Source organism: Mchenga conophoros, linkage group LG12, assembly GCF_057382185.1.
Source record: "Mchenga conophoros isolate Kocher_MC1m ecotype Shallow Benthic linkage group LG12, M_conophoros_male_GT1.1, whole genome shotgun sequence".
In the NCBI taxonomy this organism is placed as follows: Eukaryota; Metazoa; Chordata; class Actinopteri; order Cichliformes; family Cichlidae; genus Mchenga; species Mchenga conophoros.
This window is the reverse complement of record NC_140537.1, coordinates 11,316,396-11,333,186: the sequence shown is the minus strand read 5'-3', so window position 1 is coordinate 11,333,186 and position 16,791 is coordinate 11,316,396. Positions and strand designations below refer to the sequence as shown.

The window sequence follows — 16,791 nt, the reverse complement described above, 5'->3', positions numbered from 1 at the left end:
GAAATGGTAACCTTAACCCTAACTTTTGAGGGGTCACCAGTAACCTAGTGGATGTTAAATACTTAATGACACTCTTGTCAGTTTCAGTCAGACATGAATTGGTGGAATTTGGCTGCTGACAGATGTTTATCAGCAACTTTGCACGCCTACTCTACTCGTGCATGTTTCCACACTCCCACATGCACATAGATATATTGCAAACAAGCATGACTACAAGCAAAGAATATTCTGGCCTAAGTCTCCACATCCAACTAGCCCTGAGCGCCTGTTGTCAGACCTGGGTCCAGCAATATTCTGCCTGCTGCCTCTGGATTTCTTCAGCATGTTGCCATCCATCTCTCCTCCACAGTGCAAGGTCGGGGCTCTATTTAAGCCATTGCTGCCTCTGACTCACATACAGGAGAAAGACCTCCCTAAGATGTTAAACAGTGTGGAGCCTCCCAGCATGCTTAGGTACCAGTCTAAATCCCATGCCAAGTCTCAGCCACAGACCAGACCTAGCTCCAACTCCCTCAACAATGGAGGCACTCTGTAAGTTCAATACTTCAGGAAAAACGCATAACAGATTCTTTTTTATATTCTGCTTGTGGTGTGTTGTGATCCTGTATTGAATAAACAGATAGATGGATGAATGATAGATGGAGTTGTGCTGCTTAACCCTATAATGCCCTTTGTTTCATATTTGATACATGAGTTTCTGAGACTTCTATCTAATCAACATGATCAATACTTGCCATAATTTCAATGCTATAATGTAATGGGAAAAAAAAAAAAATTTGTGTGAAATTAACATTGTTGTTAACATAACATTGCCAAAAATGCCCAGTGTCACAAATGCGATACAAAAATATATCATAACTATATCATCAAATTATATAGTAAACAACAAGATATAGCAAAAAATGTAGGTTTTGTTATAAAGGTTATTAAACATCTCAGTTCCAAAAAATTAGAATTTTCTGGCTATTTTTGATGGGTTGGGTCTTAAACTTAGATAAAAGATCTGATTACTTCTTTCATAACTGCATGCATTTATGTTGCAGTGGCCCTGCAGAGTTTATTCTGCTATGCCAGTCTTCTATAAAATTGTGTAAAGGTCATAGTGGAGAGAAAATCAAAACTGAAATAAATGTAATACTTTTATATGCACATTCTTTTTACTCCAGTACCTTCTTTGCCTCTAGGAGGTATTTGCCAGTAAAATTAATGGCTGCATTGACAATAGCTACTTATTTTAAGTAGCTATTGTCTAATAGCTATAGCTACTTATCTAAATAAACTAATGTACTGTCTTAGTCTACTGACAAATGCAAGAAGACATTTTACTGATGAGCAAAGGGCTGTTTGTTGTGTTTTAGCATTCGTTTAGCATCATACTACAGCATCATACTCAGCTCTGTAACCCATTGTGAAGCCGGAGCTGTTAACCCACCATACAAATTTTGATGTAACCTTATGTGTATTCCTCAGCTTTTTAAACTTCTGCCACGTTTGTTATGAGCATCCCCTAGTGTAATAAGAAAAAGCATTATAGGTTTTCAGATCACCAAAATCACATTGATATATTATTAGAAGTAAGTAAATCCGGTTTACCTGTGAGTGTGTGTCAGTTCTTCAAAGTACAAATGGTGCATTGCAGACCAACTTTCTTATTTGAGACCTGGTTCTTGCAAAAAAATTAAATCTTAAAGTTAGATGTAAAGGAAGTTTTTGGATGTGAGATCTGTGATCTCATCTTCGGAAAATCTTCTAAAAATCTGATTGCTTTTACCACTTAAAGAATATAAAATGACCCAGTTGACTAAAAGGCCTGAAAGACAATGGGAAATTATAGTGGAGTTATAAGCTGTTGTATAATATAGCTGTTTAATTACCAAGAAATAATGCTAATTGATCAATGTGTCAGATATCCTACAATAGTTTTACAGCTAGTTTTGAATACTTGAGACTTCAATGACAACAGGAACCGCTGACCTTGTAAAAGTTAAACTGAACTGTGATTATTACACACAGGCCAAGTCAAGATCACACCATCAAGCCATCATCTTCCTGGGTGATTGATAAACCCAAAGAAGTGCCATGGGCTAAGAATAAGAGAACGATGTCCCGGGGCCCATCTGAGGACACTTCAGACACTGCCATCAATCAGGTAAAACATACGGATGCATGTTCAACATGAGCTGTGAAAATATTTCAGTGTTTACAATATATTCCAAACATTGTGGCACAAGTGGCAGAAATAAGCTTCTTTTGGATGCTGGCTGTCCTCTTAAAGACAGGCTGAGGAGCTTGATCAGGAGTAGAGCCACTTTTTCTCCACATTGAAAGGAACCAATTTGACGTGGTTCAGACATCTGACTGGAACTCAACTGACTAGTTGAGTAATTTTAGGAAAGCCCTAGGCAGTCTCCTGGACAGGACTTGCTCGAGTTATGTCTCTCAGCTAGCTTGGGCACAACTCAGTATCCCCCCAAGATGAGGTGGCCGTGGTAAGGGAAGTCTGGGCTTCTCTGCTCAGACCCAAACCCAGATAAACAGTAGAAAAAGCATGGCCATATAGAATAATGTTTGCTATAAAATGATTACATCAATTTGATTAAATATGGTAATTCATGTCAAAGCAAGACTTCACATAGTATCCTTACTATTTGACTATTTTTATTAATACTACAGATGTGCTCATGTCCTATTCACTAGGTTCTGCTCTTCTTACTTTAACTTATAATCTTGTAATCCGTGTATAGATGATTGTTTTCATTCACAAATAATTCACTTTTGCTTTACTCTCAGTGAGAACAGCATAGTGGTTAGAATTATATTACAAATAGTACAAGTCTAGCCTATCTTTAAACCATTGAGTCATGGTGTCTGTTATCTCAATACTGAATTAAAGGAGCAGTGTGCAACCTCAGACAACAATCGTTGTTTGTTGTTGATTGTTGTTAATGACACAGTGGGTATAATTAAGCTACAGAGTAGTAGCGGGTAGAGTCTGTGTTCTGCTAGTAACATCAATTGTTGATGTCAGTGATTAGTGGACTCTGTTGCTAAGAGACCATTAGCTAATTGTGGTGTTATAGAGACACAGCGGGTCCAGAGAGTTCCAGTAGTCTTCTCAAATTGAGTCCAAATTGCTTAATGCACCTCCAAATGTCATCATTGCATGCTGATGAGGCAGGGTTTTGTTTGTATTTGTATGCTCAGGAGTCGGTAGAGATGAAGAAGATGGAGACCAGTGTGAGCAGTAGAATTCCATTCACTGGCTCCGGTCTGGAAAACCAGGGCCGAGCTGCTTCGATGCCTAGACTCAATACTGAGCTGCAGGTAACAGCTCATCTTCACCAAACTTACTTACTTACTTAATTTACTTATTGATTTCATTTCTTATCGATTCTCTTATTGATGCTTCCACTGATTTTCATTTGGTTAGAGGTATTTCCTCTCTTTTTTGTGATCAGTGTTGCGGTTGTTACTCAAGTATTTTATTACACAGAAAACCTTTCTTTAAAGTAATGCAGTACATTACATTAGCATTTCGCCAGTCTCTTATAATTACTATTTAACAATATAAAGCTATAGGTGTTGTTAATATAAACCTATACCAACGCAAATCGGTGTCCTAATGTGTAGACACAAATAGATTCTTCCTCTTAGTATCTAGGTATTGACCACAAAGGCAATGGCAACAGGTTGTTGCCATGGTGGGTCACTGCAAAAAAAACAAAATAGTATTATTTTACTATTTCAATTTCATTGTGGATTCAGTGTTTGAGTTAAGAGTGCACATGTTCGCAAATGCAGTGATCTGATTGATCAGATTTGTTTGTTTGGATTTCAGATTTGTCTAATTTCCAAAAAAATTTGAAAAATCGATCTTGGTTCAAAGCAAAAATAAAATAAATGCCGCATGTTAGTACAGTCAAATTATTCGATGGGTGTGAATGGCTGCATTAAGAATACGTGAGTCTAAAAAATATGTTTAATGGACAAGGTGTGGCATATCTGTAATTAATTGATTTTTTTTTCCATCTATAGGCCACACGGGTACACAGCCCATCAATGGGGGCCAAAATTCTGGCTGGGTTGTAGTGGATTCAATACTCCTTTCACTCAGTGACATGCAAATCAATTTATAACTTTTACGTGATGTGTTTTTTCTGGAATTTTGGTTGATATCCTGTCTTAATCAGAGCTCAGTTTCGCTCAGAAATAACATTACTGTTATTTTTCTTAAAATTAATGCAGAACGTGACTTTCCGGGTTAAGTAATAGATTAGAGTATTTGTTACATTACTTTCACATTATATCTGTCTATTTTCTCAGTCATCCAGGTCATGGTAGTATTGAGAGCTTGAAAGACGGCAGTTAGACTTCTCCAGGTTTGAGAAAATGTTTTACATCTTATCCAAGAGACTTTGTTCTAATGACAAATGGTGGAGAGTCCCCCCTCTGGGGCTTGTCTCATTTGGATGTGAACCTCAGGGTTGTTGACAAACTATTAATTATATGAGTCATCACCTGAGCCCAGCTGTGAATAAATGTTTGCTGCATGACCATAGCCAGGCTTAAGGGTGAAACCCACCCCATAATGTGATTTATTGAGGACACCTGAGACAAGATGTACATGGGGTTGAGGTGCCTGGGACAAAATCTCAAAATTTCTCCGCCTCGCACCTATGTCTGTTTCAATATCTTACCCCACCCCTCCCTCTAACAGACGGGGATGAGTGCGCTAACATACCTGCAGTTGCTGTTTTAATGAGTGTTTGATGGAAAACGACAATGGCGGAGTTTGCGGTCTCCAGTCGCATGATAGCAGGGCCCAGGTAAATAATTTTCCAGCACGTGTACGTTACACATGCTATTTAAAAAAAAAAAAATTATGATTATTACTTTGCTAGCTATCAAACTCGCTGAAGAAATGATTGAAATGCACTGAGTGTGATGCAATACGGCAGCGCTATTATTTTTTTTATTTTTTGGAGTAAATTCTAGCTTTATGAAACCAGCTTGGTTTTTACAATACTGCGTCAGAACACTTTAACTATGGAACGCCAGGACTGCCACAATGAATTAATTAATACACCATTAAATAATTAATTAAATGTGTCAATAATTAATTAAAATTGGAATTAATTAATTAAATAAATAGTTATGACACATGTAATTAATTAATTAAATAAATAGTTATGACACATGTAATTAATTAATTATTGACACATTTAATTAATTATTTATGTATTTCACATTTTAATTAATTATTGACACATTTAATTAATTAATTATTGACACATTTAATTAATTATTTATGTATTTCACATTTTAATTAATTATTGACACATTTAATTAATTATTTAATGATATATTTATTTATTTCATTTTGGCAGTCCTGGCGCCTGGCTCTCATCATGAAATAATTTTATCTGTCAGCCTCACCCATCAAACTCAGGGGGCGGGGTTAACGCTGATCGAGTCAAAACCATTGCTTTGGCCTGGTAGCCATTGTTTCTAGCACACAACAACTGGCACGTGGAAGCTAACAGAACTGAGCTTTGAAAAACCCTGTTTGTGTGTCACCAAATACCGTTTTAATATTTTTTTAGCCGAGAATGTAGTGGTTTAATCTTCATGTGTCTGGTCGGTTTGTCAAGATACAGCCTCTTTGCAAAAGTGCTTCGATGATTTCGGAGATGTCTGCCCAGTCTCACGGCAAAGCGTGGGATAGACCCGCTCGCCTCGCAAGCAATCCCACCGACAAAGCGCAGGCCCCGGTACACAGCTGTAGTAACCCCCACTGACTTCTTTTACTGAGGTTATATTTATTGGTGTTTTATTTCCTGATGTTCTTATGTGTCCTACGTGTTTCAGTCGCCAATTCTGAATAACTAACATTAAAAAATGTTTAAGGAGGAGAGAGAGCAAATAAATCTGTTTAACATCTGATCTTTGGGTTTTTGTTCAGTAATCAGCGTGACCTGTGTATAAACGCATAAAAGAGATAACGTTGGTGTTTCTGTCATGTAGTAACTGCTGGTGTGCCGATAGTGTTAGGGCAGCTGTCCCTTTAAGAGTTCTGATACCTGGTGACATCACAGGAAGCAGGAAGTAATAATAATAATAATAATAATAGATACTTTATTGATCCCCATGGGGAAATTACTTGTTTTTCTCTGCATTTGACCCATTCACTCAGTGAAGCAGTGGGCAGCCCACTAAGCAGGCGCCCGGGGAGCGGTAGGGACGGTACCTTGCTCAGGGGTACCTCAGGGTAGCCGTTAAGTGGATTCGAACCGCCGACCTTCCGATCATGGGGCGACCACTTTACCACTTTACCACTTTACCCTGCCCCTTAGTAGTAAGTAGTAAGGTTTAGTGAAGTTTGCACATGGCCAAGGAGACTGCCATGAATCCACATGCATCTGCCTTCAATCCTTCGTCTTTTGGAGCATCGTCTGTATGTATATTGTTTATTTGATGCTTATCTGTAGTTCTGTGGTGGTATTTTGTGACATGAGGGAAGTTTAATGTGTAACTTTGATACGTTGTTGAAACCACATGTTTAGAGCACGGCTAATGCTTATTCTTGCAGCTAAAGTGCTACGCTACGTTGATTTAGATTATTGTAGACTTGTACAGTGTATATGTAAGATTTAAAGAATATACTGTAATTGTAATTGTGTTATGTTTGTTTCAGTTTCACACTTTCTACATCATTAAACCTGTGGACAAAGAGTAATGGTCTTCAGAGTCTTGATGGAAGAAAAGTGTTGAACCTTGCTGCCGGTTCCTCTTCTGTGCAGTGTGAAGAGGGAAAGACAGTACAGTGAAAAGACGTTGAGTTACAGACAAGGTAACACAGTGCATGTGACAACAGCTACTGCTACCACGCTACATAGCCTCTACTCGCCTACATTATGGATTCAAAGCCATCGTCAGTGAAGACACGGTCTTATGCTTCTATGTCAACCACACGTTCTCATGGATCGGCTACCAGCACTGCAGCTGCAAGAGCTAGGGCTAATGCTGAAGCAGCAAAGGCACGTTTAGCGTTTGCAGAGCAAGAAATGAAGTTAAAAATGGAAAAGGCTCGTCTGGAAGCTTCTATAGAAATGCTGACCACAGAAAAGGAAACTGCTGCAGCTGTAGCAAAGGCAGAAGCTTTAGAAGCAGCGGTTGGCGTTAGTGAAGGAAAACACAGTTGTAAACTTCCTCTCATTGCAACATCAGTCGACTCTGTTGAGCGTACAAAAGAGTATGTGGAGAAACAAGCTGAAGTATCAAGAGACATCCAGATGGCATCACAGGAGGATTTACCCTTGCAGGATGAGACACAGCAGCCGCTTCCTGAGGAACCTTTGCATAATACGGTGTGCATGCCCCGTCTCAATTCGCTGAGTGATGGTCCCCCCAACGCTGCTATTACTGTCTTTGATACTCCACTGCCTCCTCCATGTAAACAAAATAGCCTTAATCCCTTTGTCAAATCAGATGTGAATCGCAACTCAGCTCAACAGACAGAGCACCACTACTACGGAGTACTCAAAGAAAATGATTATGAAGATTTTCTAAGGCCTTCATGCAGTGTAACTGCACATCAGCCACCCTGGAAGACCAACAGCGCCATGGAAGCTCTTCCCCATCACCCATCTCAGCGGCCTAGTTACTCCACTGATCCACATGTGACAGACTTTGTCAGATTTCTAGCACGACGTGAGCTCGTTACAAGTGGTCTACTACAATTTAAAGATAGACCTGAAAACTACAGGGCCTGGCGACGTTCATTCCAGAATGCGGTGAGAGACTTGAATCTAACAAGTGATGAAGAAATGGATCTTGTCAAATGGCTGGGAAGTGAATCAGCTGAGCATGCAAAGCGTATTAGGTCCATCCACATAAATCAACCAGCTAAAGGGCTGAGCATGATCTGGAACCGACTAGATGCTTCTTACGGTTCATCTGAAGCTATTGAGAAAGCTTTGTTCCAAAAACTGGATAGTTTCCCCAAAATTGGCAATAAAGACTACTCCAAGCTCCGGGACCTCAGTGATTTACTGATGGAACTAGATGCCGCCAAGGCCAAGGGAGATCTGCCTGGTCTTTTGTATCTTGATACCCCCAGAGGTGTAAATGCAATAGCCCAAAAATTACCATATGGTATACAAGAAAAATGGCTTTCTCATGGATCCAGTTACAAACAATCACATTGTGTAACATTCCCCCCATTCTCAGTGTCCGTTTCTTTCATCTACCAGCAAGCACAGATGAGGAATGATCCAAGTTTCAACTTTGTTTCTCAAACCGAGATGGTTAAAATGGAAAAACCTCCTTGGAAAAACAGTAGACAAAGGGAGATTTTAGTCAACAAAACAGAAGTGTCACCTGCTGCTCGCTCAGACAACAGAAACAAAAAGAACGTGGAGGATCCAGATAGGAGATGTCCTATACATAAGAAACCTCACACATTACAAAAGTGTCGTGCCTTTCGAGAGAAACACTTCGAAGAAAGAATGAACTTTCTCAGGGAGAATGGCATCTGTTTTAAGTGCTGCAACTCCTCAACGCACACCGCGAGGGAATGCCAAAGTATCATTAAGTGCACTGAATGCAACAGTGATAGACACTCATCTGCCCTACACCCAGGTCAGGCACCGTGGATAAAGAACATAAGCATGCCTTTGGAGCATGGCGGGGAGCCAGAACCCACACAAACTTCAGAAGTTACTGCTCAGTGTACCGAGATCTGTGGAGAGGACCGCACTGTTAAGAACTGCTCCAAGATCTGCCTGGCCAGAGTCTATCCTAAAGGAGAACGTGAAAAGGCCATAAAGGCCTATGTTATTATAGATGAGCAGAGTAATAGATCTTTGGCTCACTCAGATTTCTTTGAGAAGTTTGACTTGCAATGCCCTACTGCATCTTACACACTGAAGACATGCTCTGGTGTGACTGAGAACATGGGGAGGATAGCTTCAGGCTTCTGTATAGAGTCAATGGATTGTAAAACAGTTCAGCTACTACCAGGCCTGTTGGAGTGTAGTGAGATACCAGACAACAGAGCAGAGATTCCATCACCAAGTGCTGCTCTCCTCCATGATCATCTAAAACCAGTTGCTCACCTTATTCCAGAGTTTGAACCTGATGTTCCCATTATGCTCTTACTTGGACGTGACGTCATTAGACTTCATAAGGTTCACAAATACATCAATGGCCCCCCTGATGTCCCCTATGCTCAGAAACTTGAGTTGGGATGGGTGATTGTGGGCAATGTCTGTTTGGGACGTGTTCTTAAGCCACGCAGTGTGAACACGTACTTCACCAATGCTCTTGAACAGTCTCGTCCTACTATTTTTGAACCATGTCCGAGTGTTCTCCAGGTTAAAGAGAGATATGGTCCCGAACATTCAAAGTGTGCCTATGATGTAGAAGATGGTGGGCTAGGCTGCACAGTGTTCCAGCTTACTCGAGAGGATAATAAACCAGCACCATCGTTTGAAGATCTTGCCTTTATGGCAATAATGAAACGAGAGCTCAAGAAGGATGCCAGTAACAGCTGGGTAGCTCCTTTGCCATTTAGGCAGCCAAGACAACACCTCCCTGATAACAGACAGCAAGCTCTTAACCGCTTCAGCTCCCTCAAACGCAACTTAGCAAGGAAACCTGAGATGTCCCAACATTTCTTCTCATTCATGGGGAAAATATTCGAAAATGGTCATGCTGAAGTTGCTCCTCCTCTCACTCCAAACCAGGAACGATGGTATTTACCCATTTTTGGAGTGTACCACCCAAAGAAGCCTGGCAACATCCGTGTTGTTTTTGACTCAAGTGCACAGCATGAGGGAGTGTCTCTGAATGATGTTCTCTTGAAAGGACCTGACCTCAACAACCTACTTCTGGGAGTTCTGATGAGGTTTCGCAAGGATGCCATTGCAGTAACTGCAGACATCAAGCAGATGTTTCATTCCTTTCTTGTGAGAGAAGAAGATCTTAACTTCCTACGGTTCTTCTGGTTCAGAGACAACAGTCCTACACAGGATGTCATTGAGTACCGCATGACAGTACATGTGTTCGGTAATAGTCCTAGTCCAGCGGTTGCCATTTACTGCCTCAGGCAGTCCACGATGGATGGAGGACCACATCATGACCCCGAGGTGAAACAGTTTGTTTGCCATGACTTTTATGTCGATGATGCACTTAAATCTTTTTCAAGTGTAAAAAGTGCTGTCTGTCTGTTGAAGAAAACTCAGGATGTTCTGGCAAAGTCCAACCTGAGGCTCCACAAAATCGCCTCTAACAGCAAAGAGGTCATGGAGGCTTTCCCACCTGAAGATCGCGCAAATGACTTGAAGGATTTGGATCTGAGCTCAGATATTCTACCTGTACAGCGCAGCTTGGGACTAAATTGGAACTTGGAGTGCGACATGTTTGTTTTTAAAGTCAACAAAGAAGAGAAGCCTTTCACACGCCGAGGCATCCTATCAGTGGTAAATAGCGTGTATGACCCCTTGGGATTTGTGGCTCCCGTGACCATTCAAGGGAAGCACATTCTAAGAGAGCTCACACAACAAAGATGTGACTGGGATTCTCAGCTCCCTGAAGGGATGCAGGAACAATGGAAGTCTTGGCGGGATTCACTAAAAGACCTAAGTGGCGTGATGATCCCAAGAGCCTATACCAAAGCCTTTCTTTCAACAACAAAGACGAGAGAACTGTTTGTCTTTTCTGATGCGTCAACAATGGCTATTGCAGCAGTTGCCTATCTCAGGGTGGTGGACGAAGCAGGGAATACTCATACTGGCTTTGTTATGGGTAAGGCGAAGCTGGCACCCAGACCTGAACACACAATCCCCAGACTTGAGCTTTGTGCAGCTGTACTTGCCGTGGAGTTAGCAGATTTCATATCATCAGAGCTTGACATGCGCATCGATGCTATCACCTTCTACACTGATAGCAAAGTAGTGCTCGGATACATAAATAACGAGACAAGACGCTTTTATGTGTATGTCAGCAATCGTATTGTCCGCATCAGAAGGTCCTCTCATCCTAAGCAGTGGAAGTACGTGTCTACAGGGGAAAATCCAGCAGACTGTGCGACAAGGTCTGTACCGGCTGCCTTTCTCTCAGATACCTCTTGGCTCACTGGACCTCCTTTTCTGACTGAGCCTATGCAAGATTCTCTAGAACCAGAATCCTTTGAGCTTGTGGATGCAAACATGGACGCTGAGATCCGCCCGCAAATCTCTACTTTGCAAACACAGGCTTCTCGCACACTACTTGGGTCCCACCGTTTCTCCAAATTTTCTTCCTGGCAAGCTTTGAAACGTGCCATTGCTAATCTCCTTCACATTGTGAACAGCTTTCACACACGTAAGGTCAAAGGGACCATGCAATGCAAGGGGTGGCATTTCTGTCAGAAAGCAGGTACACCTGATCAACTCAGTTTATCAGAGCACGTCATTATTCAAACTGTGCAGGAAGAGGCATATGCTGAAGAGTTGGCCTGTCTCAAAAAGAATAAGGTGATCCCTCAGGGGAGTCCTCTTAGGACCCTGGATCCCTTCATTGACGCACACAACGTCCTCAGAGTTGGTGGTCGGATAAGACATGGAGAGGTTCCTCATGAAGAAAAGAACCCTAAGATCATTCCTTGTAAGTACCATATTGCAACATTGCTGGTCAGACATTTCCATGAACAAACCCTGCACCAGGGACGCCACTTCACAGAGGGTGCCATCCGTGCAGCAGGCTACTGGATAATAGGTATGAAGCGATTGGTGAGCACTGTCATCCACCATTGTGTCACATGTCGAAAGCTTCGCGGCCTCCCTGAACAACAAAAGATGGCTGACCTGCCATCAGATCGCCTCTCTATGGAACCTCCATTTACCTACGTTGGACTGGACGTGTTTGGCCCATGGAGTGTTGTTGCACGGCGTACAAGAGGTGGTCTCGCCCATAGTAAGAGATGGGCAGTTATATTCACTTGTATGGCCGTTAGAGCAGTCCACATAGAGGTCATAGAATCTCTGGACACCTCATGCTTCATCAATGCCCTCAGGAGGTTTCTAGCTATTCGAGGTCCTGTGAAACAAATACGTTCGGACAGAGGCACAAACTTCGTGGGTGCATCAACTGAACTAAAGATTCCATCCAATATTGATTCCACGTCTGTTGAGAAGTACCTAGCTGGAAAAGGTTGTGCATGGGTCTTTAATCCTCCACATGCGTCTCACATGGGTGGCGCATGGGAGAGGATGATAGGAATAGCCAAAAGAATCCTCGATTCAATGTTCCTGCATCTTGAGACATCAAACTTGACGCATGAGGTCCTTACTACGCTGATGGCAGAAGTGGTGGCAATTATCAATGCCAGGCCTCTCATACCAGTATCTACTGATCCAAGTGACCCAGTTCTACTAACCCCAGCCACTCTCTTAACTCAGAAGATGGGCACTCCATCAGCTCCACCTGAAGACTCCAATGTCAAAGATATGTGTAAACAACAATGGCGTCAGGTGCAGCATCTGGCCCAGACTTTCTGGAGCAAATGGAGACGACAGTATCTTTCTTCACTGCAGCCAAGAAGAAAGTGGCAGGACAGTCACCCCAATCTGGAGCCTGGGAGCATTGTACTTCTCAGAGATCAGCAGCTCAAGAGAAATGAATGGCCTCTTGGAGTAATCACCCAAGTCTTCCCTAGCCAGGACAATAAGGTCCGCACAGCGGAGGTGAAGGTATCCAGGCAAGATGGGACAAAAGTATTTTTGAGACCTGTGTCGGAGCTCATTCTTCTGTTACATCCAGACAAAGACTGAACTGTTACTCTATATCTATATACATATATAACCATGTATAACCGTTCTGTATTGTGTGTTAGTTGTGGCATTCTAACATGCCAGGTGGGGAGTGTGCCGATAGTGTTAGGGCAGCTGTCCCTTTAAGAGTTCTGATACCTGGTGACATCACAGGAAGCAGGAAGTAGTAAGGTTTAGTGAAGTTTGCACATGGCCAAGGAGACTGCCATGAATCCACATGCATCTGCCTTCAATCCTTCGTCTTTTGGAGCATCGTCTGTATGTATATTGTTTATTTGATGCTTATCTGTAGTTCTGTGGTTGTATTTTGTGACATGAGGGAAGTTTAATGTGTAACTTTGATACGTTGTTGAAACCACATGTTTAGAGCACGGCTAATGCTTATTCTTGCAGCTAAAGTGCTACGCTACGTTGATTTAGATTATTGTAGACTTGTAGGTACAGTGTATATGTAAGATTTAAAGAATATACTGTAATTGTAATTGTGTTATGTTTGTTTCAGTTTCACACTTTCTACATCATTAAACCTGTGGACAAAGAGTAATGGTCTTCAGAGTCTTGATGGAAGAAAAGTGTTGAACCTTGCTGCCGGTTCCTCTTCTGTGCAGTGTGAAGAGGGAAAGACAGTACAGCTGGCTTTAACTGTACAAAGGTTGTTCGACACTATGAAACACATACAGACTTCATGATGTTCGGCTAATATTTTTATAGTGAATATTAATCATGAGGGTAAACGGCCCTGTACACCACGGAGCGAGGTCAGCATATCCACGATATCCTCAGCTCCATGAGTTAACACAAAGTTTCCCAGCTGACTATCTAACTGCCAACTATTCCAGAGACATGAAAATATACAGCATAAAGAAAAGTGTAAGAGACTCAGCAGCAGATTAGAATAACAGTTATAGATTTAATAAATCACCAAATGAATCCAAGAAACGAGCAAACCTGTTCCGACAATTTGAGTTTGTATTCCCTCAGCTGCAGACTCGCTGCTGTTTAAATGTTTGAGAGGAAGATTAGATATAAAAAAACGTCAAACATAGACTCAGTCTGCCTTCACATTTGATATGAGGCCAGCACGTATAGTGGCTGTGTCCTGTTTTAAGATCATACATGTAAAATTGTTGTCTGACCTCCGTCGATCCAGCGTTCAGAGTCCGTGGTTACCATGGTTACTGCATAAGCAGCTATAATTTTAACAGCTGGCACTGAGGAAACCTCCCGGCAGCATGGGTGTTTATGTTTTTCATTGCAAAAGAACTGTCTGAATGGTTAACTGAAGTTAACTTGGATAAATTATAGTTAAGGAGTATCACAGATAACGCCTACGTGAGCTGTGCGACTGTTCACTACACTGAAATCAGCAGGCTATTACTGAAATACACGTGCTATATCATAAACTATGATATAAATAGGGAGGTCCTATTAACATGTTTAGTTTTAAAGGACACCTTCCTGCCTTTAGTCTCCTTCATGAGCAGTATTAGTTTTCTTCTAACATCCAGAAGTCTGCACGATGTGTTTCATAGTTTGTAACAAGCCTTTGACAGGTAAACATAACATGACCGAAAAAGCCAAAAAAAAAAAAAAAAAGAGAGAGAGAGAGAGAGTGTGTTGACATAAGAAGAGAAAATGCTCTCAATTATGGAGACAGGCAAATGGTTCATTTATGTTTGATGTGTGTTTATTCCTCCCTAAATATCGTCGGTGAAGTTTGCCATGCACGTCAGATTTTCCTGCGCATTTTTATACCTCTGCCAACAGAGAGAGAAAAAAAATCACATTCTAACAGACAGCTGGTGCTTAGAATACAGTTGAATAACTATTAAAAAACAGATGATATTTAGATGATAGTTCAGTCTAACACATGTGCCAGTGAACCATTAAACGTCTGTGAAACTATGCAGTTATGAAACGTAACTTTAACCTCAGCCAAACCGATTTGCTCAGTTGTAAATAAAACAGCGAAGTAAACGTGACCCGACAGACAGAACCTGAGTGAATGAAGTCCAGCGTTTAACCACTGAGAGCTAAAACTCAGCTGAGGTTTCAAAGCTGTGTGCCGGTGATTGGACATCAGCCGCTGATTAAGCTGGTTCGCCTATAAAGTGCTCTGTAAGGAAACAAGCTCCAGCAGCTCTGCGCTCGGGAAAAACACTATATTTACTTATCTTGTGCAGAAAAATGCGCTGACATTGCTTTATATCGAGCACCGGCTGCCCAGTTAAACTGTGACTATCACCAGGTAACGTAGGCGTGTTTCTTGAATTAGCAGCAGGTGTTAAACAGCTGACAGATGAGGAGGAGGATGCATGCAGGTAAACGGAGGGTCTGTTGAGCTGATCGCTGGTTTCGTGAGAAAAATGTCAGCTCGTTCTTTATGTTACAGAAGCACAGAGACACAAGACCAGGCGGAAAGAGACGATCGTTGGTGAAAATGAGAATCTGCGAATGCAACATGTGGAACACGGAGAGTGGAATATGTAAACAAACCGGTTAACGTAACCCCCTCGGTGCACTCTGCATGCTAATTGTTAGCAGAGCTAGTGAAATCTCTGAAAACATCTGAGCACTTTTGCAAACATGTTCTATGTTGACAACCTGACCAGACATACGACGCGACATTCGTGGCTAAAACACTGTTAAAAGTGTAGCTGGTGACAGAAAAACAGGGTATTTTAAAACTACACCACCATCATTGCTGCCTGTGATTTGATCTGCATTCTGGGATACCTGGCTGCCCCAAGTCTACACAAGCAATCGATTATCTAGGATCGACCTGTTTTGACTTACTTTGCACGGCAACCAATCAAATGTTAGAGAAGCTGCATGGGCAGCGTTAACCCCGCCCCCTGAGTTTGATGGGTGAGGCTGACAGATAAAATTATTTCATGATGAGAGCCAGGCGCCAGGACTGCCAAAATGAAATAAATAAATATATCATTAAATAATTAATTAAATGTGTCAATAATTAATTAATTACATGTGTCATAACTATTTATTTAATTAATTAATTCCAATTTTAATTAATTATTGACACATTTAATTATTTAATGGTGTATTTAATTAATTCATTATGGCAGTCCTGGCGTTCCATATTTAACTTCCTTTATTCAATTTTAAGGGCTGAAACTTGTATTGAACTTTTCTGCTCTAACCTTTTTTTTTCCATTCTTTTATTTTTCAATGCCAAACTGTCATAAAACACATAGGTACATATAGAAGTAATAATCTTTTCCTTTTTCTTTTTTATAGCATACAAAAAAACCCATAGATGAGATGAGTACCTGAATACCCCCCACTCGCTCCCAATAATGTAAAAATGAATATGTTACAGAGAAAATGAATTGACTCATACAAAAAATACAAAACCCATACCAAAAAAAAAAAAAAAAAAAAAAAAATCAACAATAAGATAATAGTGCGTATCCTTATAGTTTAATATTAACATTAACATCTGCTAGCCTCAAAAAACAAGGTCTTAACATTAATCAATATTGATATAAATCTTAACCAACAACAGTAACAATATTAATATTAATATTAATGGTTACTTGCTCCTCGGTCGAAACTAATTAATAATGCTGGAATATCTTTAAATAGAGTATTCTTATAAGGTAGAACAGCCACTGCCGGGAATAGCAGAAAATTTGTACAATATTGTCATATGGTGGACTACAGAGAGATTTCTCGTGCTGGTAACTTTTCTAAATATTTAAGTAATGGTTTCCAGTGAGTAAAAAGTCTATCCAATGAGCCTCTGATGGAGAATTTTCTCTTCTCCAATTTTAAGAGTCCTAAGATATCCTGTAGCCAGACTTTCATTAATGGTGGCTGAGATGGTTTCCACAACAACAAAATTATTTTTCTAGCTATGAGAGAAGCAAAGGCAATAAGGTTATTTTGAATAGCTGTAGTATGAAGGTTAATTGGTGGTTTGCCAAATATAGCGATATGTGGAGTTGGAGTCAATTTT

The 16,791-nt window shown here is 40.9% G+C and overlaps 2 protein-coding genes across 2 annotated transcripts in view; both read left to right on the top strand.

The window, feature by feature from the left end:
• LOC146562171 (voltage-dependent N-type calcium channel subunit alpha-1B-like) overlaps window positions 1–16,791 on the top strand; it is a 349,202-nt gene that overhangs the window by 287,571 nt on the left and 44,840 nt on the right. The window contains exons 43-45 of the mRNA XM_085293681.1: window positions 350–531; window positions 2,014–2,149; window positions 3,205–3,324. Of these exons, the coding sequence (XP_085149807.1) occupies window positions 350–531; window positions 2,014–2,149; window positions 3,205–3,324 (438 nt within the window). The remainder of the gene's footprint in view (window positions 1–349; window positions 532–2,013; window positions 2,150–3,204; window positions 3,325–16,791) is intronic.
• Window positions 6,036–13,308, top strand: LOC146562172 (uncharacterized). The gene is made up of 2 exons (XM_085293682.1): window positions 6,036–6,454; window positions 6,695–13,308. The coding sequence occupies exon 2, from the start codon at window positions 6,915–6,917 to the stop codon at window positions 12,810–12,812; it is 5,898 nt and encodes a 1,965-aa protein (XP_085149808.1). The 5' UTR covers window positions 6,036–6,454; window positions 6,695–6,914; the 3' UTR covers window positions 12,813–13,308.

What these genes read in the sequence shown, in the direction of transcription:
- LOC146562172 (XM_085293682.1), top strand. Translation starts at nt 6,915, where the DNA reads ATGGATTCAAAGCCATCGTCAGTGAAGACACGGTCTTATGCTTCTATG.